The 24557-nt window shown below is 47.3% G+C and overlaps 3 protein-coding genes across 10 annotated transcripts; all 3 read right to left on the minus strand.

Annotated features, from left to right (window-relative positions):
- Positions 1-471: 471 nt before the first annotated feature.
- Positions 472-2514, minus strand: LOC148380559 (janus kinase and microtubule-interacting protein 3-like). 2 transcript variants are annotated; one of them, XM_088365659.1, is made up of 6 exons: positions 2420-2514; positions 2101-2334; positions 1915-1980; positions 1341-1853; positions 1136-1261; positions 472-766 (listed from the first exon to the last, which is right to left on the minus strand). In XM_088365659.1, the coding sequence occupies exons 1-4, from the start codon at positions 2507-2509 to the stop codon at positions 1725-1727; spliced, it is 519 nt and encodes a 172-aa protein (XP_088221785.1). In that variant the 5' UTR covers positions 2510-2514; the 3' UTR covers positions 472-766; positions 1136-1261; positions 1341-1724. The 2 variants fall into 2 exon arrangements, with proteins under 2 accessions (XP_088221785.1, XP_088221784.1); XM_088365658.1 differs by lacking the exon at positions 472-766 and having other exon boundaries at positions 806-1261.
- A 673-nt stretch (positions 2515-3187) lies between these two features.
- Positions 3188-13789, minus strand: LOC148380560 (janus kinase and microtubule-interacting protein 3-like). 6 transcript variants are annotated; one of them, XM_088366164.1, is made up of 7 exons: positions 13721-13789; positions 9562-9729; positions 9373-9449; positions 8729-8905; positions 6144-6386; positions 5781-5997; positions 5500-5522 (listed from the first exon to the last, which is right to left on the minus strand). In XM_088366164.1, the coding sequence occupies exons 4-7, from the start codon at positions 8852-8854 to the stop codon at positions 5515-5517; spliced, it is 594 nt and encodes a 197-aa protein (XP_088222290.1). In that variant the 5' UTR covers positions 8855-8905; positions 9373-9449; positions 9562-9729; positions 13721-13789; the 3' UTR covers positions 5500-5514. The 6 variants fall into 6 exon arrangements, 3 of the variants coding, with proteins under 3 accessions (XP_088222290.1, XP_088222288.1, XP_088222289.1); XM_088366162.1 differs by lacking the exon at positions 13721-13789 and adding an exon at positions 9921-9950; XM_088366163.1 differs by lacking the exon at positions 13721-13789 and adding an exon at positions 9793-9895.
- A 7322-nt stretch (positions 13790-21111) lies between these two features.
- Positions 21112-23154, minus strand: LOC148380561 (janus kinase and microtubule-interacting protein 3-like). 2 transcript variants are annotated; one of them, XM_088365689.1, is made up of 6 exons: positions 23060-23154; positions 22741-22974; positions 22555-22620; positions 21981-22493; positions 21776-21901; positions 21112-21406 (listed from the first exon to the last, which is right to left on the minus strand). In XM_088365689.1, the coding sequence occupies exons 1-4, from the start codon at positions 23147-23149 to the stop codon at positions 22365-22367; spliced, it is 519 nt and encodes a 172-aa protein (XP_088221815.1). In that variant the 5' UTR covers positions 23150-23154; the 3' UTR covers positions 21112-21406; positions 21776-21901; positions 21981-22364. The 2 variants fall into 2 exon arrangements, with proteins under 2 accessions (XP_088221815.1, XP_088221814.1); XM_088365688.1 differs by lacking the exon at positions 21112-21406 and having other exon boundaries at positions 21446-21901.
- Positions 23155-24557: the final 1403 nt, after the last annotated feature.

The raw sequence follows: 24557 nt of genomic DNA on the forward strand, positions 1-24557 counted from the left end.
GTTATTATGCGTTGACATAATGGCGCACTGGTTAGCATGGCCACCTCTTAAGCATGATGATGCGGGTTCGACGCCTGATCAATGTTAGCATGGAGTGAGCTGAAGTGCATGGCGCTGAAGATTTGAATCTTTGAAATGCGCTGAGGTCTGACATATCAGGCAGAATGGTTTGCCATCACGTTCAACAAAAAATAGAAACTTTCCCACTCTGATTAAAACGTCCTGTGTTCATCTACGTATTTTCGTTTTGCTGTGCATCTTTTCCCTGCCATTTCGAGAGCCCAATTGACACTCATAGTTTAAAGAAATGTGTTTGCCCATCCTACTTTGTGGAATTTCACCACATGCGCTTTTGACCAAAATACCAAATTGAACTCAAGTGAAGCCAACACGCACAACCCCCCCCCCCCACACACACACACACACACAAATGTTGATATGAACATAAAAGAGCCGCATGCGGTTCGGGAGTTGCGGCTTGGCCAAACCTGTACTATACAACTTTATTTGTATAAAATTTTCACAACAGCTGTCACACAAACAAAGCGGGAAAAACCGAAGACGTGCGTGTTCCGCCCACGCTGGATTTATTTGCACCTTTGAAAAGACACCGTATTGCCGCAGATGTGGCAAAGAGTACTTTTGGGCATCTGAGACGGAAGGATGTCCAAAGCATCACGTCACCTGCTCTGGTAGGCATGGTGGTGGGACGTTGAGGTCAACCGCTTTGGGGTTGGCTGAATCTTTGATCGCAGGATGCCACACACTTGAAGACAGAAGCAGAAAATCAGAGCTAAATGCAAAATGTACTCACCGGTGACTCCAATTTTTTTCCCCCCTGAAGAAACAGCTGGACGGGTGGCCCCGGCTGGCCAGTGGGACTCTTGTTATTCTGACCCTTTTTAGTGCGCGTTTGGGGCAACAACCGTTTTTTGTGGCGCTCTCTTCTGGTTCAAAAGTGCCCTGCATGTGAATTTGCTTTTCCTGCCTTCTGATTGGATGAGCGCCGGTGTGACGCGGTGCCTCTGTCACCGTGGCGGGGGGTATACGTTGGCATCGGAGCGTCTGCCAACGTCTGAGACCGGCTGGCAGTGTATCGGAGGTGTCGAGTGCGGTGCCGCTGGAGCTCACTCACCAGCTGGTGTTAGGGCCACAGAATGAAGGCCAAGGAGAAGAATAGAAAGAGAAACAGAAACTTCTCCTCCAATTGTTTGATTTGTCTCTTCTGAGCTTCGATGAATTCTTTCAGCTCTTTGTTCCTCTAGGACGGACAAATGGAAAGTGGCATTCAAAAGCCAGTAAGCGTGCAAGTAAGTGCCGGGCTGGCTTTGGGCCCTTACCTGTTGCGCGCTGTGCAGCAGATCCATTCTCTCTTGGAGGATGCAAGCGTCGCGCTCCCTCAACTCGCACATCAGGGCTCGCTTCCATTGGTCCACGGCGCTCCTAAGCTCTTCTCTCTGATCCGCCGTCAGCACGTCATTCACGCCAGCGTGGCTGGCTTTTTCGCCGTCCGTGGCGGGGCAGTCCCGCTGCGGTAGCGCCTCGTACAACATGGCCTCCAGCTCCAGGATCCTCTGGGCCGCAATCCTCGTCCATCAGTGGTCCGGCGGGAGATTTGAGGGCGGCTTACCTTATGAGCCTGGTCCATGGAACACTTCCTGAAGTCCAACTCTTCATCCAGGTAGCCCTTCTGCTTGCAGAACATATCCTAGCACAGCTCAAGGTCAGAATTGTTGGGGCACATTGCCGGAGTTCCCCTTGGCTGATGTCGCGTGTCTGTCTACCTTCTCACTTTCAATGTCCAACATCTTCTGTTGAAGTGCTGACTTGGTCACTTTGATGTATTCTAACCACTGAGGAAAGGCTGCTGTCACATAAGCAGAATGCGAGAGCGTGCGTGGACGTGCGCGTTACCTTCTCGGCTAGGGTGAGAAGGGTCCTGGCGTGAATCACGACCACCTGCTCCTCGTTGGTGAGATTCTGCAAGAGCCCAAAGGCACAGCGTCAACAAGCTTCTTTCAGCGCAAAGCCTTCCAAAAGTCACATTTGAGCCGCCGAGTCTCGTGGAGTGCGAACATAAGGAGTTCGACATACACTTACGGCGTTATAGCCCAGGATGTCCAGCTTCTTCATCAGATCACTGATGACGATGTCCGGGGGAAAGGCGCAAGGAGCAATGTAAGGTGTTCTGGGACCTCGGGTTAAGGTTAGGGTTGCGAGGGACGCCTTACGTACGCTCACGCCCTCGGCCTCGCAGTAGATCTGCAAAGGGCTGAGGCCGTCTGGGAAACGGACTTGCAGAAACTTCAAGACGGGGGAGCGCCACTCCCTCTCCTGAAAGGCAGAGGCATGCATCCGTCCGTCCGTCCGTCCGTCCGTCACATCTCTGGCCTCAACACGCTTGTGCGAGTCTTCCCACCTCCAGCTCCAGGATGCGGAACTCAAGCAGTTCGTTTTGGTCTCGGATATCCTGGATGTGCTCTTTCAGACGCGCTTCTTCCGCCTCCATCCGCCTGACCTGAAAAGACAGTCAGACCTCATCTGCGGGGCTTCCCGACAGGTGTGACGCCAAGCGACTCCGCCCAGCGCCTTTCTTTCCGTCACCTTTTCCGCCAACTGCTGATTGCTCTGACGCAGCAGCTGCTTCTCCTCCACCCACTTGACATTCTAGAAGAGACAAACGCGTGGACAGCTTTGGAATGTTGTGTCATTTTCATCCACAAATTCTTTGGTTGACTGGAAAATGACATTTGCTTTTCTCCGCATTTTCCCAGCCACGTTCGGGGGGGGGTGGGGGGGGGGGGGGTTGGTCCAGTAATGCCAGACGGATGAGTGACTGAAGAATGTAGCTATTTTGTCTGAGAAAAAGGTGTGCTCATTGATGAGCTTACCTGTCCTTGTTGCTTCAGCGCTGACTCCAGATCTGCTACTCTGCTTTGATAGTGACCCATTTCTACCATCAGCTTTTCTCTGGTCTGAAAGGAGGAGGAGGGAGGCTCCTCCTCCTCCTTTCAGACCAGAGAACACCCGAGGCTGGGTGAGAACGGGGAGGCTGCGACCCGGCCGGGGGTTGCGGGAAGGGGCGCCACCTTGATCTCCTTCTCGGCGTCGTAGTCCCCTTCGCTGGTCTGGGCTAGCAGAGCGTAGGCTCGTTGCAGCGCTTGATATTCTTGCGTCAGCTGGCGGTAGCGAAGCTCCGCCTCTTCATGCACACACCAATGCAACACAGCACTAGTACCAGAATCAGTCAGACCGGCGACAAAGCACCCGCGACGCAAAGACGAGTCCGATTCCAGGCTGAAGAGGAATGTTTGGTGCCAATACGCTGGCAGAAATGGCGGGCTACCTCTTCGGGTTCCGTGTCGGGGGTTCTGTCGGTGTGAAAAGACAAGGACGATCCGTCCGAGTCCACCAACACGTCTTCGTCGTAGCCGTAAAATGTTTCGATGACCTGCGGGCGCGGAAGCAAACATCTCTCTGAACAAACTGAAGCGACACCTCACGATGAATCGACGAGAGGAACGATAGCGAGAAAAAGGCCATTTCATCTTGCGCAACACCAAGCAGCCGCAAACAAACAGACTCACCTTGCAGGACCTCACGCTTTGTTCCTCCTCAGAGATTCTCGACGTCGGTATCGTAGCAGCAAATCTCTCTCCTGTCGACACAAATAATCCGCCTTTGAGATTCTTTGGATGCAAAGGGAACGAACGGCTCCGGCGCAGAAACAAACGCGACTCACAATGACATTTCTGACATGAGCTCCTGTCTCCAGAGCCTGAAAAACACGTCACCGGCGATGATTGGAGGGACGCTCGTCTTTTCCAAAAGTGACAACTACAGGGTGTGTCAGGGTTTTCCAGATTATCTTTATCGTATCATTGTGTTGCTTTGACTTTGACTGCGACCTGTAATAAATAATATTATTTATCCCCTATTTATCCCTATCGCTTATCCCTTCCTACACAAAGTTGTAAAACACCCCTTGCTATGTTTTGACTAGAGGTCAAGGGCTTCCTCTATTCAATCCACTCTTACACCCACCCTGTTTCTCTTAATTAAAATGCTCGTGCAGGAGCCGAGAGTCAGACTTCATTCGTACAACGGATGGACTCTCCACCTGCAGGTGTCCAAAAGAACTTACTTGTCTCCCGTGTGGTTCTTGCAAAATAAGTTGGAGCGAGCGCAACTCTAACAGGGTGCATTTTGCCACTAGCTGCCTACGGACAATGACGTCGCGCTCGCGGCTCATGGTTGACGGGCTGAGCAGCCGGGCAAGTCCGTCGTTTTCAGCGCACAGCGAGTGGCAAAGGCGCTGACAAAACGGGAGCTTTGAGCTGCTGAAAACGGCAAAACAAGTCTAAAGCGTGTTCAAACGCGTGCGCACAATGCTCCTGCTTGAAAGGTCGGAATTTAAGGGGCCAATTTTTTGGATGGCGGCCGCCGGCCAAGCTTTGGACGGAAAAGGTTTCCTGGCGACAGCGAGCGAGCGCGGCGCTGCCGTACGTGCACCGAGTCGCCTGCCTGAAGACCTTGGACAAGTCGTCGATGATGTGCCGCTGCTCCACAACTTGAAGGAACTCCATTTCACCGTCCTGCTGGCCGCAACCGCGGTCCAGGTCATTGAGCGAACTAGGCCTTCTCTGTGGAACACAAATGCAGTGGACTCTGTTGGCACGCCGCCGTTGTCCGCGTCGACTTACCAAGCTTGCCATCTCCTCGTTCTCCTGGGTGACAAAGCGCACTTTGTTTTCAAGGCGACACAGCACCAGCGAGAGTTCTTCATTCTTCCTGCTCAGGCGTTTGTTTTTGTACAGGAGTGGCAGAAACTGGCTTTCTGTTTCTCTCAGTCGCTTTAGCTGCAAGCATGAAGTGCGGGATGTGAAAGACGCACAACACGCGGGCCAGAACGTATCCATTCCTTTTGCATCGGTTTGAACGGAATCGTGGCTTTGGCTCCCAATAAAAGACATCTACCAGGCAACCGACTCGCCGCGCCGCTCAACTAATAAGCAAGCGCAATGGGTGCCTCGCTGGATGGCGCGCATCAAACGTAGCGCAAACCTTCAAGCGTGCCGTCAATAAATTACCAGTTCATTGCGCTCTTCAGAAAGCAGGGCGTTTCGATCCTCCAGTTTCCTGATGACTGCGCTGAGCTCAGCGATTTTCAGATGAAACCGTCGCGTGTCCCGATCCTCCTGAGACTGAAAACGCCCCGCAACACACACACACAAGCACTCGTTCAAAGTTCAAAACTGTTTTTGTGCTACCTTCCTCCAGCAACGAACTAAGTCATGCGTACTGCAAGTGTGTGATGAGGTGGCTTACGCAATAAAGAGGATTGCTAGTAGCGGCGTTGACCCCACTTCCAGGGTAGTTTAGGCCCGCCCTTTGGGAATCCCTCAGGGCAGCGATCTGCTGCTCGGCAGCCTGAGTCTGCAGCTGAAGGCGGTGGACGTGGCCGGCCCCAGGGCTTCATCCAAAACACTAACCGCTCTGTCTTTCAGCTTGATCTCATCCGTCTGGATGTACAAACGGGGAGCGCTCAGGCAGGCGGGCAAACTCATTTGCCAGAATTGTGACAAAAACAAAGAGAGCAACCGGCCAATTTTTTTCTTGAATCGACTAGAACACCTTTGCTGTGACAAAAGCGAAGCGAGCAACCGGACATTTTCTTCTTGTGAAATAGAATAGAATAGAATGCCTTAGGTGTCATTGCACTGCAGGTATACAACGAAATTGGGAACATAGCCACGCACCGCGCATCTGATCAGTCCTACCAGTCGGCGGATCTCCCTCTCGCAGTCTCTCTTGGTTCGGCTCAGCTCCTCCCGATGCTGGTGATGAGCCGATCGGAGCTCGGCCGCTCGGGACTGCCAGGCCTGCTGGGCCGCTGCCAGGGCTTCTTCCGCGCTCCTGGTGGAGGCGACACCGCTCGGTCTCCCGACACCGCCGCGTCTCCTCCACCTCCGCCAGCAAAGCGCCCCCCCTCCTCACCTGAGCAGACATTGCGCCACACCGGGCCGTTGAGACCGCAACGGAGCGCCGCGACGCTTACTGGGGACAAGCTACACAATACGGTAGCGGCCGCATCGAAGCCCGACGTGGCGTGCGGATAGTCAGACACGGATAGAGCGGATCACCTTGTCCATGGAGCCGTCCCTCAGGCTGAGGACCAAGGCATTCAGTCGCTGGATCTCTCCATCTTTGATTTTGATCACTCTCATCAGCTCCATTTCATGCTGCCGCAGTAATGTCTCCCTGGTAATGGCTAACTCTTTCTGCTTCTCCTCATGGAGTTTGCTTTTGAGTTCCGTCATGGCGGCGGTGGCACGGTGGTGCTCCGCCCGCAGGTCCTGACTTCTCTCTCTCTCCAGACAGCTGACCTGACATGACTTAGACTTAGACTTAGACAAACTTTATTGTCATCTTGTCTGCACATGGTGCATACAAAACGAAATTCCGTTGCATACGTCTTACAACAAAGTAGTGATATTGCAGTTGAATAGAAGTAACATATCCTATGAATATATATATATATACATATATACTATATATATATATATATATATATATTAAAAATAAGTGCAGCAGTGATAATTATGCAATAGTGCAAGTAGGCAAAACAGTATTCAAGAGTGTGCAGAGGAATGCTAAACCATGTATTAAACTTCTATTTAAAGGGTTTATACAAGTTCAGTAAAGTTGGTAGTGCGAGATAGTGCAAGATAGAGGTCCGTAGTGTCATAAAGTACAGTTCTGTGAATGTGTGATGCAGAGTTCAGTTTAGAGCTCAACAGTTCTAGTGTTCAACAGTCTGATGACAGCAGGGAAAAAGCTGTTGCAGAACCTGGTGGACCTGCAGCGGATGCTGCAAACCTCTTCCCAGAGGGCAGCAGGGAGAACAGTCCATGGTGGGGGTGTGATGGGTCATTGATGATGTTACGGGCACGGGACATGCAGCGCTGAGATGAAATGTCCTGAATGGAGGGAAGAGGAGCCCCTATGATCCTCTCTGCTGTCCTCACCACTCTCCTCACGTTCTTCCAATCGGAGGCGGTGCAGCCTCCACACCACACAGAGAGACAGCTTGTCAGAATGCTCTCTATGGTGCTCCTGTAGAACGTCCTCATGATGGGTGGGGGCAGGTGGGCTCTCCTCATCCTCCGCAGGAAGTACAAGCGCTTCTGTGCCCTCTTGACCAGTGCCGTAGTGTTCATAGTCCAGGTGAGGTCTTCTGTGATGTGGACCCCCAGGAATTTGGTGGTGCTGACCACCTCCACAGCTGAGCTGTTGATGATCAGTGGAGCGTGGTGAGGCTGTTTTTTCCTGAAGTCGACGATGATCTCCTTCATCTTCTCCTCATTCAGGATCAGGCTGTTTTCTCTGCACCAGCCCACCAGCTGCTCCACCTCCTCTCTGTAGTCCAGGTCGTTGTTGTCTCTGATGAGCCCCACCACCGTTGTGTCGTCTGCTGACTTCACGATGTGATTGGTGGTGAACCTGAGGACGCAGTCGTGTGTCATCAGGGTGCACAGCAGGGGGCTCAGGACGCAGCCCTGAAGGGAGCCTGTGCTGAGGGTGATGACATCAGAGGTGTTCTGTCCGACCCGGACTGACTGAGGTCTGTTGGTGAGGAAGTCTAGCAGCCAGTTGCGAAGGGGGGTGTTGAAGCCCAGGTGTTCCAATTTTCCTACCAGATGCTGTGGGATGATGGTGTTAAACGCTGAGCTGAAGTCCAGGAACAGCCTCCGCACATGGGTGTTCTTCTCCTCCAGGTGAGCCAGGCTCAGGTGAAGAACGGAGGAGATGGCGTCCTGAGTGGAGCGGTTTTGCCGGTCGGCAAACTGGAACGGGTCAAATAATAGGGGGAGTCTGGAAACGATGTGACCTTTAAGCAGCCTTTCGAAGCACTTCATCATAACCGGAGTCAGTGCAACAGGCCGGTAATCATTAAATGAGGTGATTTGAGGTTTCTTCGGCACCGGAATGATGGAGGCAGTCTTAAAGCACGCCGGCACTGTGGCTTGGCCCAGCGAGGTGTTAAAAATGTCTGTGATGACCCCAGCCAGATGACTTGCACATTCCCTGAACACACGCCCAGGAATGTTGTCGGGGCCAGGGGCCTTACAGGGGTTGACTCTCCTCAGGGTCTTCAACACATCGGCGGAGTCAAGGCAGAGTACCTCCTCTTCCTGATGGGGGACAGTTTTAACTGCTGGAGTGCCGTTTAGTGCCTCGAACCTCCCAAAGAAGTTATTTAGACCATTTAGAAAGTCAACATCAACTACACCCACCGGGGGGGGGGGGAGGGTGAGTTGTAGTCTGTAATCGCCCGTATGCCTTGCCACATACTCCTGATGTTTTTGACGTCGTGGAAACGATCCTGAAATTTTCGACTGCGGTCTCGCTTCGCTATCCTGATGGCACGGTTCAAGTTGGCTCTCGCTGTCCTCAGTGTCTCCTTGTCGCCAGACTTGAAGGCAGAGTTCCGCGCTCGTAGCGTTTGACGTACCTCCTCAGTCATCCAGGGTCGTTGGTTGCCCCGGGTGATGATATTCTTAGTGGTGCTGACGTCCTCGGTGCATTTGTTGATGTAGGCTGACACAGTCATGGCACACGCATGTCTAATCTACATCGGGAAAACTGGGAGGGAGGGAGGCAGGCAGGGAGGCAGGCAGGGAGGCAGGCAGGGAGGCAGGCAGTGTCTGTCTGTTGAGGTTTTCACCTTGTTCTTCTCCTGCTGAAGTTCTAACTGGACGTCCATCAGTTTGGTTCTCAGCTCGTCATTGGCGGCCTGAAGGGCGTCCGTTCGCTCCGCCTTGGCCCGCCCTGCCGGAGCTCGTTTGGACATCTCTTACTCGAGTCTCGCCCGGTCGTCAGTCAGAGATCACAACATTTGTACCTGGAGAGCACAAACGCAGCGCTGTTTTCCACTGGCTTCGAACTCAACTTCAATCGGTACCGTAACTTACAACATCATAAACCTAGAACTAGCTTGACTTATTCATTGAATAAATGCATTTGGTTCTTCAAAACTGCATCACGCAACATAGCGTGACCGAGACGGCCGTTATCCACCTGCGTGAAGTTATTTGGTGAAATGAATGAGATGTTTAAGACACCATCGTTCTGTCTCTATGTAGATGAAGGGAAATAATCGATTGCTGAAGGTCCAAAGGTGTTGTGATAAACAAATAAACATATTAGTGATTAGTGACATATTTGTGATAAACATATTAGGCAGGATAATCACATATGTTAACGTGACTGCCCACACTGTATTTATTTATGGTTATTTGTTAAATCGAGTACTGTTAGACATGAAATAGGAAGTGTTTAACATAAATGGAAGACGAAAGGGGTACTCACCATTGTAGCTCCTGCTGGTCAATGATACGAGCCTCTTCTTGCAGTGGAAAACATACAGCCAACAAACACCGTGGAACCTAAAGGAATGAAATTAAACATTAACATTTAGCCTCAACCAACATTCACAGATACAACGCAACGCAAACTACACAAACGTAAATCTTTTTAAACACAATGAGTTGTACTTACCGTGTACGCTCTAGACGGTCCACTTGCAAGCAGAAAATAAAGATATTTCTGTTGATAATCGTCGTGTTTGTATCCGGTGTCTCGCTCAAGGCCATTGCGCCCACAGATTTGAATTTTGGCGAGAGTTCAGCCTATTGACGTCATTTCCGCGGTGTAATACCCGCATATCTGAAACGGCAAAGTTAAGAGTAGAGTTAAATAAAGTTTTTAGTCAACGCAATAATTTACAACCGTTGACCAGTCGAAATAATCGTCGAAATTTGGCGTCTGTGGCTGGAAGCAGACGCCGAGTTCGACATTCCTCCCAAACGCCACACTCCCTCGCTTTTCAGGGCTAAAAAAAAAACAGTTGTAATTACCTTGTACGCTCTAGACGGTCAAGTTGCAAGCTGAAAACAAAAATATTTGCCTTGTTAGTCATCGTGTTACTAACCGCTGTGTCTTGTTTGCCATAATTGCCGCTTTCCTACTTCCTGTTGCAAGCCACGCCCACGGATTATAATTTTGCCGTGAGTTCCGCCTATTGACGTCATGTCCGCGTCACATGACTGCGACGTAATATTATCTAAAACTGTTTGTGCGGTATTGTGTTGTTCTGTGCGGTATTGTGTTATTCTGTGCGGCGTCGTGTTGTTCTGTGCGGCGTCGTGTTGTTCAGTGCGACGTCGTGTTGTTCAGTGCGGCATGGTGTTGTTCAGTGCGGCATGGTGTTGTTCAGTGCGGCATGGTGTTGTTCAGTGCGGCATGGTGTTGTTCAGTGCGGCATAATGTTGTTCAGTGCGCCATAATGTTGTTCAGTGCGGCATGGTGTTGTTCAGTGCGGGATGGTGTTGTTCAGTGCAGGATGGTGTTGTTCAGTGCGGCATGGTGTTGTTCAATGCGGCATGGTGTTGTTCAGTGCGGGATGGTGTTGTTCAGTGCAGGATGGTGTTGTTCAGTGCGGCATGGTGTTGTTCAATGCGGCATGGTGTTGTTCAGTGCGGGATGGTGTTGTTCAGTGCGGCATGGTGTTGTTCAGTGCGGCATAATGTTGTTCAGTGCGGCATGGTGTTGTTCAGTGCGGCATGGTGTTGTTCAGTGCGGCATGGTGTTGTTCAGTGCGGCATGGTGTTGTCCAGTGCGGAATGGTGTTGTTCAGTGCGGCATGGTGTTGTTCAGTCCGGGATGGTGTTGTTCAATGCGGGATCGTGTTGTTCAGTGCGGGGTGGTGTTGTTCAGTGCGGGATGGTGTTGTTCAGTGCGGCATGGTGTTGTTCAATGCGGCATGGTGTTGTTCAGTGCGGGATGGTGTTGTTCATTGCGGCATGGTGTTGTTCAGTGCGACATAATGTTGTTCAGTGCGGCATGGTGTTGTTCAGTGCGGCATAATGTTGTTCAGTGCGGCATGGTGTTGTTCAGTGCGGCATGGTGTTGTTCAGTGCGGCATGGTGTTGTTCAGTGCGGCATGGTGTTGTTCAGTGCAGGATGGTGTTGTTCAGTGCGGCATGGTGTTGTTCAATGCGGCATGGTGTTGTTCAGTGCGGGATGGTGTTGTTCAGTGCGGCATGGTGTTGTTCAGTGCGGCATAATGTTGTTCAGTGCGGCATGGTGTTGTTCAGTGCGGCATGGTGTTGTTCAGTGCGGCATGGTGTTGTTCAGTGCGGCATGGTGTTGTTCAGTGCGGAATGGTGTTGTTCAGTGCGGCATGGTGTTGTTCAGTGCGGGATGGTGTTGTTCAATGCGGGATCGTGTTGTTCAGTGCGGGGTGGTGTTGTTCAGTGCGGGATGGTGTTGTTCAGTGCAGGATGGTGTTGTTCAGTCCGGCATGGTGTTGTTCAATGCAGGATCGTGTTGTTCAGTGCAGCATAATGTTGTTCAGTGCAGCATGGTGTTGTTCAGTGCGGCATGGTGTTGTTCAATGCGGCATGGTGTTGTTCAGTGCGGGATGGTGTTGTTCAGTGCGGCATGGTGTTTTTCAGTGCGGCATAATGTTGTTCAGTGCGGCATGGTGTTGTTCAGTGCGGCATGGTGTTGTTCAGTGCGGCATGGTGTTGTTCAGTGCGGCATAATGTTGTTCAGTGCGGCATGGTGTTGTTCAGTGCGGCATGGTGTTGTTCAGTGCGGCATGGTGTTGTTCAGTGCGGCATGGTGTTGTTCAGTGCAGGATGGTGTTGTTCAGTGCAGGATGGTGTTGTTCAATGCGGCATGGTGTTGTTCAGTGCGGGATGGTGTTGTTCAGTGCAGGATGGTGTTGTTCAGTGCGGCATGGTGTTGTTCAGTGCAGGATGGTGTTGTTCAATGCGGGATGGTGTTGTTCAGTGCGGGATGGTGTTGTTCAGTGCAGGATGGTGTTGTTCAGTGCGGCATGGTGTTGTTCAATGCAGGATCGTGTTGTTCAGTGCAGCATAATGTTGTTCAGTGCAGCATGGTGTTGTTCAGTGCAGGATGGTGTTGTTCAATGCGGGATGGTGTTGTTCAGTGCGGGATGGTGTTGTTCAGTGCAGGATGGTGTTGTTCAGTGCGGCATGGTGTTGTTCAATGCAGGATCGTGTTGTTCAGTGCAGCATAATGTTGTTCAGTGCAGCATGGTGTTGTTCAGTGCGGCATGGTGTTGTTCAATGCGGCATGGTGTTGTTCAGTGCGGGATGGTGTTGTTCAGTGCGGCATGGTGTTTTTCAGTGCGGCATAATGTTGTTCAGTGCGGCATGGTGTTGTTCAGTGCGGCATGGTGTTGTTCAGTGCGACATAATGTTGTTCAGTGCGGCATAATGTTGTTCAGTGCGGCATGGTGTTGTTCAGTGCGGCATGGTGTTGTTCAGTGCGGCATGGTGTTGTTCAGTGCGGCATGGTGTTGTTCAGTGCAGGATGGTGTTGTTCAGTGCAGGATGGTGTTGTTCAATGCGGCATGGTGTTGTTCAGTGCGGGATGGTGTTGTTCAGTGCAGGATGGTGTTGTTCAGTGCAGCATAATGTTGTTCAGTGCGGCATGGTGTTGTTCAGTGCGGAATGGTGTTGTTCAGTGCGGCATGGTGTTGTTCAGTGCGGCATGGTGTTGTTCAGTGCGGCATGGTGTTGTTCAGTGCGGCATGGTGTTGTTCAGTGCGGCATGGTGTTGTTCAATGCGGCATGGTGTTGTTCAGTGCGGCATGGTGTTGTTCAGTGCGGCATGGTGTTGTTCAGTGCGGCATGGTGTTGTTCATTTCGGCATAATGTTGTTCAGTGCGGCATAATGTTGTTTAGTGCGGCATGGTGTTGTTCAGTGCGGGATGGTGTTGTTCAGTGCGTTATAATGTTGTTCAGTGCGGCATGGTGTTGTTCAGTGCGGCATGGTGTTGTTCAGTGCGGCATGGTGTTGTTCAGTGCGGCATAATGTTGTTCAGTGCGGCATAATGTTGTTCAGTGCGGCATGGTGTTGTTCAGTGCGGGATGGTGTTGTTCAGTGCGGGATGGTGTTGTTCAGTGCGGCATGGTGTTCAATGCGGAATGGTGTTGTTCAGTGCAGGATGGTGTTGTTCAGTGCGGCATGGTGTTGTTCAGTGCGGCATAATGTTGTTCAGTGCGGCATGGTGTTGTTCAGTGCGGCATGGTGTTGTTCAGTGCGGCATGGTGTTGTTCAGTGCGGCATGGTGTTGTTCAGTGCGGCATAATGTTGTTCAGTGCGGCATGGTGTTGTTCAGTGCGGCATGGTGTTGTTCAGTGCGGCATAATGTTCAGTGCGGCATAATGTTGTTCAGTGCGGCATGGTGTTGTTCAGTGCGGGATGGTGTTGTTCAGTGCAGGATGGTGTTGTTCAGTGCGGCATGGTGTTCAGTGCGGGATGGTGTCTTTCAGTGCGGCATGGTGTCGTTCAGTGCGGCATGGTGTCTTTCAGTGCGGCATGGTGTCGTTCAGTGAGGCATGGTGTTGTTCAGTGCGGCATGGTGTTGTTTAGTGCGGCATGGTGTTGTTCAGTGCGGGATGGTGTTGTTCAGTGTGGCATGGTGTTCAGTGCGGCATGGTGTTGTTCAGTGCGGTATCGTGTTGTTCAGTGCGGTATCGTGTTTCTCAGTGCGGTATCGTGTTGTTCAGTGCAGTATCGTTGTGTTGTTCGTATTGTGTTTAACACTTAGCCTCTAACACTTAGCCTCTAACACTTAGCCTCTAGCATCTAGAAGGTAAATAAATAGGAAGGAAGGACTCACCGGTGACGCCTTCGCCCACGTCCAAGCGTTGTACTTTGTATTTTCATCCTTCTGACAGTGGAAAACATAGCCAACAAACACCGTGGAACCTAAACGAATAAAAGAAAACTATCATTTGGCCACAACCAACATTCACAGATACAACACAATGTGACGTGCGGGGTTGAGGTTAAAGGTTGAGTGAAGGGCCCTCGTTTTAAACTACTTTTTTGAAAAGGATTGGGAACAAGTAAGACGTATTTAATTTATTTAATGGGAAGTAGTAAGAGCTATATAATTTAATCTATGTATTATATTCTATTGTATTGTATTCTGTTGTATTCTTTTGGATTGTATTCACACTAACCCCACTAAAACTTCAGCCCACAAAAACTCGCCTCTGGCGCCTAGCCTCTGGCACTTAGCCTCTAACACTTAGCCTTTAACACTTAGCCTTTAACACTTAGCCTTTAACACTTAGCCTTTAACACTTAGCCTAGAAGGTGAATAAATAGGGTTAAAGGTTGAGTGAAGGGACCTCGTTTTAAACTACTTTTTTGAAAAGGAGTGGGAACAAGTAAGACGTATTTAATTTATTTAATGGGAAGTAGTAAGACTTATTAAATTTATTTAATCTACTTTTCTTCCCAGGCAAAATTTGATGTGCTGCAATTCCAAATTTCCAAAGTGAATGAAGGAATGAAGTCCTTTAAATTATGATTTTGTATAAATACTAGGCATTAACACAAAATCGACGGCACAAAATGGGCAGACTTTACTTGTTTGAAAAGGACTGGTTACAAGACAGACTTTTTTAATTTATTTAATGGGAAGAAGACTTATTTAGTTTAATTGATCTATTTTTGTTCCCTGGCAAAATTCGATTTGCTGCAATTCCAAATTTCCAAAGTGAATGAAGGAAAGAAGTCGTTTAAATTATGATTTTGTTTAAATACTAGGCATAGACACAAAATCTACGGCACAAAATGGGCAGACTTTACTTGTTTGAAGAGGACTGGTTACAAGACAGACTTTTCTGATTTATTTAATGGGAAGAAGACTTATTTAGTTTATTTAATCTATTTTTGTTCCCTGGCAAAATTGGATTTGCTGAAATTGTATTTTGCCAAATCTTGCCTTGAGACCTGATAGGAAGTATTAAACGCTTAGTTAAATCAATACAAGTTGGTAATAAGAGCGAGTAATGTTGGTTGAACCGATGAATGAAGGTTGAAAGCAATTTAAATTATGACTTTGTATAAATACTAGATATTAACAGAACATCTACTGCGCGAAATGGGCAGAGTTTACTTGTTTGAGAAGGAGTGGCTTATTCAAAACTAAGATTTATTTAATCTGTTTGTTCCCAGGCAAAATTGGATGTGATGCAATTCCAAACTTCACCACATGATGGTGCCCAATTTTGACTTCATAGGACATATTAAACACTTAGCTTGTTATTATGTTCAAGGTAATCAGATTTGTTTATTATTCTAATGGCCTCTTCAAAACTATTCTGGATTACTACTTTGGATCTATTCTACATTACTTGGCAACAACATACTCTGTAACAGATTAGGCAGTATAATCATATCTGTTAACTTGAGAGTGCCCACACTCAATCTACTTATCGTGATGTGTTAAATCAATTACTGTTAGACATTATTTGTCTGATAATCTACCAAATCTTTGAATTGAAGAATTTGTGATTTAATTAATAGCTTGTTGTTATGTTAAGGGTAATCAGACTTGTATATAATTCTAATGGCCTTCTTTTGAAAACTATTCTGAATTACAACTTTGGATCTTATATTACTTTGCAACAATCTACTCCGTGACAGATTAGGCAGTATAATCACATATGTTAACTTCAGTGCCCACACTGTATTTATTTATGGTTATTTGTTAAATCAAGTACTGTTAGACATGAAATAGGAAGTGTTTAACATAAATGTTATGGCTACTCACCATTGTAGCTCGCTCCTGGTCAATGATACGAGCCTCTTCTTGCAGTGGAAAACTTGCAGCCAACAAACACCGTGGAACCTAAAGGAATGAAATTAAACATTAACATTTCGCCTCGACCAATTTTCACACGTACAACGCAACGCGGCTACACTTCTGCTATTACAAACGTAAATCTCCTTAAACACAATGAGTGTTACTTACCGTGTACGCTCTAGACGGTCCAGTTGCAAGCAGAAAATAAAGATATTTCTGTTGATAATCGTCGCTGCTCAGTGGCTCACGGCCATCGCGCCAACAGATTTGAATCGGAGGTTCGGGCAATTACGTCATATCCGCGGCACATGACTGCGACGTAATACCCGCTTATCTGAAACGGCAGTTAAAAGTAGAGTTACATCAAGTTTTCTTGGAACCTAAACGAATGAAAGAAAACTATCATTTGGCCACAACCAACATTCACAGATACAACACAACGTGCGGGGTTGAGGTTAAAGATTGAGTGAAGGGCCCTCGTTTTAAACTACTGTTTTGAAAAGTAGTGGGAACAAGTAAGACGTATTTAATTTATTTAATGGGAAGTAGTAAGACTTATTAAATTTATTTAATCTACTTTTCTTCCCAGGCAAAATTTGATGTGCTGCAATTCCAAATTTCCAAAGTGAATGAAGGAATGAAGTCCTTTAAATTATGATTTTGTATAAATACTAGGCATTAACACAAAATCGACGGCACAAAATGGGCAGACTTTACTTGTTTGAAAAGGACTGGTTACAAGACAGACTTTTTTAATTTATTTAATGGGAAGAAGACTTATTTAGTTTAATTGATCTATTTTTGTTCCCTGCCAAAATTCGATTTGCTGCAATTCCAAATTTCCAAAGTGAATGAAGGAAAGAAGTCGTTTAAATTATGATTTTGTTTAAATACTAGGCATAGACACAAAATCTACGGCACAAAATGGGCAGACTTTACTTGTTTGAAGAGGACTGGTTACAAGACAGACTTTTCTGATTTATTTAATGGGAAGAAGACTTATTTAGTTTATTTAATCTATTTTTGTTCCCTGGCAAAATTGGATTTGCTGAAATTGTATTTTGCCAAATCTTGCCTTGAGACCTGATAGGAAGTATTAAACGCTTAGTTAAATCAATACAAGTTGGTAATAAGAGCGAGTAATGTTAGTTGAACCGATGAATAAAGGTTGAAAGCAATTTAAATTATGACTTTGTATAAATACTAGATATTAACAGAACATCTACTGCGCGAAATGGGCAGAGTTTACTTGTTTGAGAAGGAGTGGCTTATTCAAAACTAAGATTTATTTAATCTGTTTGTTCCCAGGCAAAATTGGATGTGATGCAATTCCAAATTTCACCACATGATGGTGCCCAATTTTGACTTCATAGGACATATTAAACACTTAGCTTGTTATTATGTTCAAGGTAATCAGATTTGTTTATCATTCTAATGGCCTCTTCAAAACTATTCTGGATTACTACTTTGGATCTATTCTACATTACTTGGCAACAACATACTCTGTAACAGATTAGGCAGTATAATCACATATGTTAACTTGAGAGTGCCCACACTCAATCTACTTATCGTGATGTGTTAAATCAATTACTGTTAGACATTATTTGTCTGATAATCTACCAAATCTTTGAATTGAAGAATTTGTGATTCTAATGGCCTTCTTTTGAAAGCTATTCTGAATTACAACTTTGGATCTTATATTACTTTGCAACAATCTACTCCGTGACAGATTAGGCAGTATAATCACATATGTTAACTTCAGTGCCCACACTGTATTTATTTATGGTTATTTGTTAAATCAAGTACTGTTAGACATGAAATAGGAAGTGTTTAACATAAATGTTATGGCTACTCACCATTGTAGCTCGCTCCTGGTCAATGATACGAGCCTCTTCTTGCAGTGGAAAACTTGCAGCCAACAAACACCGTGGAACCTAAAGGAATGAAATTAAACATTAACATTTCGCCTCGACCAATTTTCACACGTACAACGCAACGCGGCTACACTTCTGCTATTACAAACGTAAATCTCCTTAAACACAATGAGTGTTACTTACCGTGTACGCTCTAGACGGTCCAGTTGCAAGCAGAAAATAAAGATATTTCTGTTGATAATCGTCGCTGCTCAGTGGCTCACGGCCATCGCGCCAACAGATTTGAATCGGAGGTTCGGGCAATTACGTCATATCCGCGGCACATGACTGCGACGTAATACCCGCTTATCTGAAACGGCAGTTAAAAGTAGAGTTACATCAAGTTTTCTTGGAACCTAAACGAATGAAAGAAAACTATCATTTGGCCACAACCAACATTCACAGATACAACACAACGTGCGGGGTTGAGGTTAAAGATTGAGTGAAGGGCCCTCGTTTTAAACTACTGTTTTGAAAAGGAGTGGGAACAAGTAAGACGTATTTAATTTATTTAATGGGAAGTAGTAAGACTTATTAAATTTATTTAATCTACTTTTCTTCCCAGGCAAAATTTGATGTGCTGCAATTCCAAATTTCCAAAGTGAATGAAGGAATGAAGTCCTTTAAATTATGATTTTGTATAAATACTAGGCATTAACACAAAATCGACGGCACAAAACGGGCAGACTTTACTTGTTTGAAAAGGACTGGTTACAAGACAGACTTTTTTAATTTATTTAATGGGAAGAAGACTTATTTAGTTTAATTGATCTATTTTTGTTCCCTGCCAAAATTCGATTTGCTGCAATTCCAAATTTCCAAAGTGAATGAAGGAAAGAAGTCGTTTAAATTATGATTTTGTTTAAATACTAGGCATAGACACAAAATCTACGGCACAAAATGGGCAGACTTTACTTGTTTGAAGAGGACTGGTTACAAGACAGACTTTTCTGATTTATTTAATGGGAAGAAGACTTATTTAGTTTATTTAATCTATTTTTGTTCCCTGGCAAAATTGGATTTGCTGAAATTGTATTTTGCCAAATCTTGCCTTGAGACCTGATAGGAAGTATTAAACGCTTAGTTAAATCAATACAAGTTGGTAATAAGAGCGAGTAATGTTGGTTGAACCGATGAATGAAGGTTGAAAGCAATTTAAATTATGACTTTGTATAAATACTAGATATTAACAGAACATCTACTGCGCGAAATGGGCAGAGTTTACTTGTTTGAGAAGGAGTGGCTTATTCAAAACTAAGATTTATTTAATCTGTTTGTTCCCAGGCAAAATTGGATGTGATGCAATTCCAAATTTCACCACATGATGGTGCCCAATTTTGACTTCATAGGACATATTAAACACTTAGCTTGTTATCATGTTCAAGGTAATCAGATTTGTTTATCATTCTAATGGCCTCTTCAAAACTATTCTGGATTACTACTTTGGATCTATTCTACATTACTTGGCAACAACATACTCTGTAACAGATTAGGCAGTATAATCACATATGTTAACTTGAGAGTGCCCACACTCAATCTACTTATCGTGATGTGTTAAATCAATTACTGTTAGACATTATTTGTCTGATAATCTACCAAATCTTTGAATTGAAGAATTTGTGATTTAATTAATAGCTTGTTCAGGGTAATCAGACTTGTATATAATTCTAATGGCCTTCTTTTGAAAACTATTCTGAATTACAACTTTGGATCTTATATTACTTTGCAACAATCTACTCGGTGACAGATTAGGCAGTATAATCACATATGTTAACTTCAGTGCCCACACTGTATTTATTTATGGTTATTTGTTAAATCAAGTACTGTTAGACATGAAATAGGAAGTGTTTAACATAAATGTTATGGCTACTCACCATTGTAGCTCGCTCCTGGTCAATGATATGAGCCTCTTCTTGCAGTGGAAAACTTGCAGCCAACAAACACCGTGGAACCTAAAGGAATGAAATTAAACATTAACATTTCGCCCGGACCAACATTCACACGTACAACGCAACGCGGCTACACTTCTGCTATTACAAACGTAAATCTCCTTAAACACAACGAGTGTTACTTACCGTGTACGCTCTAGGCAAAATTGGATGTGATGCAATTCCAAATCTATCTGAAACGGCAGTTAAAAGTAGAGTTACATCAAGTTTTCTTTTTTAATCAACACAATCATTTACAACCGTTGACCAGAAAGAATCGTCGAAATTCGACGTCCCCCACAAACGCCACGCTCACTCGCTTTTCAGGGCAACAAAAGTACTTCTTTTTAAAAACGATGAGTTGTACTTACCGTGTACGCTCTGGACGGTCCAGTTGCAAGCAGAAAATAAAAATATTTCTCTTGTTAGTCGTATGTTACCATCCGCCGTGTCTTTGTCAACATCGCCGCCATTTTCCTACTTCCTGCTGCGAGCCACGCCCACGGATTTAAATTTGGGCGGAAGCTCTTTCCATTGGCGTCGTTTTCGCGTATAGCAAATCCGATTGGTTGGGAAGGGTGCACGGTTATGCAGCCGAGGGGTCCTGTGATCGGTGGGATGTAAAGTAGGCGTCGACGTCACGTCCGCGTCACGTGACCACGACGTGGCAGACGTCATATAGCAACCGCTGTTTTGTTTAGTAGACTTACAGTTGTTATGCATTGACATAATGGCGCACACACCAAATAGATTTAAATAAATTAAATAATTCTTCTGCCCACTCTCTTTTAAACAAGTTAACTCTCCCCGCGGATTTGAATTCCGGCGAAAGTTACGCCCATCGACGTCACGTATGTCACGTGACCACGACGTGGCAGATGTCATATAGCAACCGCTGTTTTGTTTAGTAGATTTACAGTTGTTATGCATTGGCATAATGGTGTGCACTCAAAATAGATTTAAATAAATTAAATATTTCTTCTGCCTACTCCCTTTTAAACAAGTTAACTCTGCCCACGTCCATTGACGTCTTGTCTGCGTCACGTGACCACGACGTAGCGACGTCATATAGTAACCGCTGTTTTGACCAGTAGACTTAGTTATTATGCGTTGACATAATGGCGCACTGGTTAGCATGGCCACCTCTTAAGCATGATGATGCGGGTTCGACGCCTGATCAATGTTAGCATGGAGTGAGCTGAAGTGCATGGCGCTGAAGATTTGAATCTTTGAAATGCGCTGAGGTCTGACATATCAGGCAGAATGGTTTGCCATCACGTTCAACAAAAAATAGAAACTTTCCCACTCTGATTAAAACGTCCTGTGTTCATCTACGTATTTTCGTTTTGCTGTGCATCTTTTCCCTGCCATTTCGAGAGCCCAATTGACACTCATAGTTTAAAGAAATGTGTTTGCCCATCCTACTTTGTGGAATTTCACCACATGCGCTTTTGACCAAAATACCAAATTGAACTCAAGTGAAGCCAACACGCACAACCCCCCCCCCCCACACACACACACACACACAAATGTTGATATGAACATAAAAGAGCCGCATGCGGTTCGGGAGTTGCGGCTTGGCCAAACCTGTACTATACAACTTTATTTGTATAAAATTTTCACAACAGCTGTCACACAAACAAAGCGGGAAAAACCGAAGACGTGCGTGTTCCGCCCACGCTGGATTTATTTGCACCTTTGAAAAGACACCGTATTGCCGCAGATGTGGCAAAGAGTACTTTTGGGCATCTGAGACGGAAGGATGTCCAAAGCATCACGTCACCTGCTCTGGTAGGCATGGTGGTGGGACGTTGAGGTCAACCGCTTTGGGGTTGGCTGAATCTTTGATCGCAGGATGCCACACACTTGAAGACAGAAGCAGAAAATCAGAGCTAAATGCAAAATGTACTCACCGGTGACTCCAATTTTTTTCCCCCCTGAAGAAACAGCTGGACGGGTGGCCCCGGCTGGCCAGTGGGACTCTTGTTATTCTGACCCTTTTTAGTGCGCGTTTGGGGCAACAACCGTTTTTTGTGGCGCTCTCTTCTGGTTCAAAAGTGCCCTGCATGTGAATTTGCTTTTCCTGCCTTCTGATTGGATGAGCGCCGGTGTGACGCGGTGCCTCTGTCACCGTGGCGGGGGGTATACGTTGGCATCGGAGCGTCTGCCAACGTCTGAGACCGGCTGGCAGTGTATCGGAGGTGTCGAGTGCGGTGCCGCTGGAGCTCACTCACCAGCTGGTGTTAGGGCCACAGAATGAAGGCCAAGGAGAAGAATAGAAAGAGAAACAGAAACTTCTCCTCCAATTGTTTGATTTGTCTCTTCTGAGCTTCGATGAATTCTTTCAGCTCTTTGTTCCTCTAGGACGGACAAATGGAAAGTGGCATTCAAAAGCCAGTAAGCGTGCAAGTAAGTGCCGGGCTGGCTTTGGGCCCTTACCTGTTGCGCGCTGTGCAGCAGATCCATTCTCTCTTGGAGGATGCAAGCGTCGCGCTCCCTCAACTCGCACATCAGGGCTCGCTTCCATTGGTCCACGGCGCTCCTAAGCTCTTCTCTCTGATCCGCCGTCAGCACGTCATTCACGCCAGCGTGGCTGGCTTTTTCGCCGTCCGTGGCGGGGCAGTCCCGCTGCGGTAGCGCCTCGTACAACATGGCCTCCAGCTCCAGGATCCTCTGGGCCGCAATCCTCGTCCATCAGTGGTCCGGCGGGAGATTTGAGGGCGGCTTACCTTATGAGCCTGGTCCATGGAACACTTCCTGAAGTCCAACTCTTCATCCAGGTAGCCCTTCTGCTTGCAGAACATATCCTAGCACAGCTCAAGGTCAGAATTGTTGGGGCACATTGCCGGAGTTCCCCTTGGCTGATGTCGCGTGTCTGTCTACCTTCTCACTTTCAATGTCCAACATCTTCTGTTGAAGTGCTGACTTGGTCACTTTGATGTATTCTAACCACTGAGGAAAGGCTGCTGTCACATAAGCAGAATGCGAGAGCGTGCGTGGACGTGCGCGTTACCTTCTCGGCTAGGGTGAGAAGGGTCCTGGCGTGAATCACGACCACCTGCTCCTCGTTGGTGAGATTCTGCAAGAGCCCAAAGGCACAGCGTCAACAAGCTTCTTTCAGCGCAAAGCCTTCCAAAAGTCACATTTGAGCCGCCGAGTCTCGTGGAGTGCGAACATAAGGAGTTCGACATACACTTACGGCGTTATAGCCCAGGATGTCCAGCTTCTTCATCAGATCACTGATGACGATGTCCGGGGGAAAGGCGCAAGGAGCAATGTAAGGTGTTCTGGGACCTCGGGTTAAGGTTAGGGTTGCGAGGGACGCCTTACGTACGCTCACGCCCTCGGCCTCGCAGTAGATCTGCAAAGGGCTGAGGCCGTCTGGGAAACGGACTTGCAGAAACTTCAAGACGGGGGAGCGCCACTCCCTCTCCTGAAAGGCAGAGGCATGCATCCGTCCGTCCGTCCGTCCGTCCGTCACATCTCTGGCCTCAACACGCTTGTGCGAGTCTTCCCACCTCCAGCTCCAGGATGCGGAACTCAAGCAGTTCGTTTTGGTCTCGGATATCCTGGATGTGCTCTTTCAGACGCGCTTCTTCCGCCTCCATCCGCCTGACCTGAAAAGACAGTCAGACCTCATCTGCGGGGCTTCCCGACAGGTGTGACGCCAAGCGACTCCGCCCAGCGCCTTTCTTTCCGTCACCTTTTCCGCCAACTGCTGATTGCTCTGACGCAGCAGCTGCTTCTCCTCCACCCACTTGACATTCTAGAAGAGACAAACGCGTGGACAGCTTTGGAATGTTGTGTCATTTTCATCCACAAATTCTTTGGTTGACTGGAAAATGACATTTGCTTTTCTCCGCATTTTCCCAGCCACGTTCGGGGGGGGGTGGGGGGGGGGGGGGTTGGTCCAGTAATGCCAGACGGATGAGTGACTGAAGAATGTAGCTATTTTGTCTGAGAAAAAGGTGTGCTCATTGATGAGCTTACCTGTCCTTGTTGCTTCAGCGCTGACTCCAGATCTGCTACTCTGCTTTGATAGTGACCCATTTCTACCATCAGCTTTTCTCTGGTCTGAAAGGAGGAGGAGGGAGGCTCCTCCTCCTCCTTTCAGACCAGAGAACACCCGAGGCTGGGTGAGAACGGGGAGGCTGCGACCCGGCCGGGGGTTGCGGGAAGGGGCGCCACCTTGATCTCCTTCTCGGCGTCGTAGTCCCCTTCGCTGGTCTGGGCTAGCAGAGCGTAGGCTCGTTGCAGCGCTTGATATTCTTGCGTCAGCTGGCGGTAGCGAAGCTCCGCCTCTTCATGCACACACCAATGCAACACAGCACTAGTACCAGAATCAGTCAGACCGGCGACAAAGCACCCGCGACGCAAAGACGAGTCCGATTCCAGGCTGAAGAGGAATGTTTGGTGCCAATACGCTGGCAGAAATGGCGGGCTACCTCTTCGGGTTCCGTGTCGGGGGTTCTGTCGGTGTGAAAAGACAAGGACGATCCGTCCGAGTCCACCAACACGTCTTCGTCGTAGCCGTAAAATGTTTCGATGACCTGCGGGCGCGGAAGCAAACATCTCTCTGAACAAACTGAAGCGACACCTCACGATGAATCGACGAGAGGAACGATAGCGAGAAAAAGGCCATTTCATCTTGCGCAACACCAAGCAGCCGCAAACAAACAGACTCACCTTGCAGGACCTCACGCTTTGTTCCTCCTCAGAGATTCTCGACGTCGGTATCGTAGCAGCAAATCTCTCTCCTGTCGACACAAATAATCCGCCTTTGAGATTCTTTGGATGCAAAGGGAACGAACGGCTCCGGCGCAGAAACAAACGCGACTCACAATGACATTTCTGACATGAGCTCCTGTCTCCAGAGCCTGAAAAACACGTCACCGGCGATGATTGGAGGGACGCTCGTCTTTTCCAAAAGTGACAACTACAGGGTGTGTCAGGGTTTTCCAGATTATCTTTATCGTATCATTGTGTTGCTTTGACTTTGACTGCGACCTGTAATAA

This window comes from Syngnathus floridae, chromosome 21 (genome assembly GCF_059516105.1).
Source record: "Syngnathus floridae isolate MCC-2025c chromosome 21, RoL_Sflo_1.0, whole genome shotgun sequence".
In the NCBI taxonomy this organism is placed as follows: domain Eukaryota; kingdom Metazoa; phylum Chordata; class Actinopteri; order Syngnathiformes; family Syngnathidae; genus Syngnathus; species Syngnathus floridae.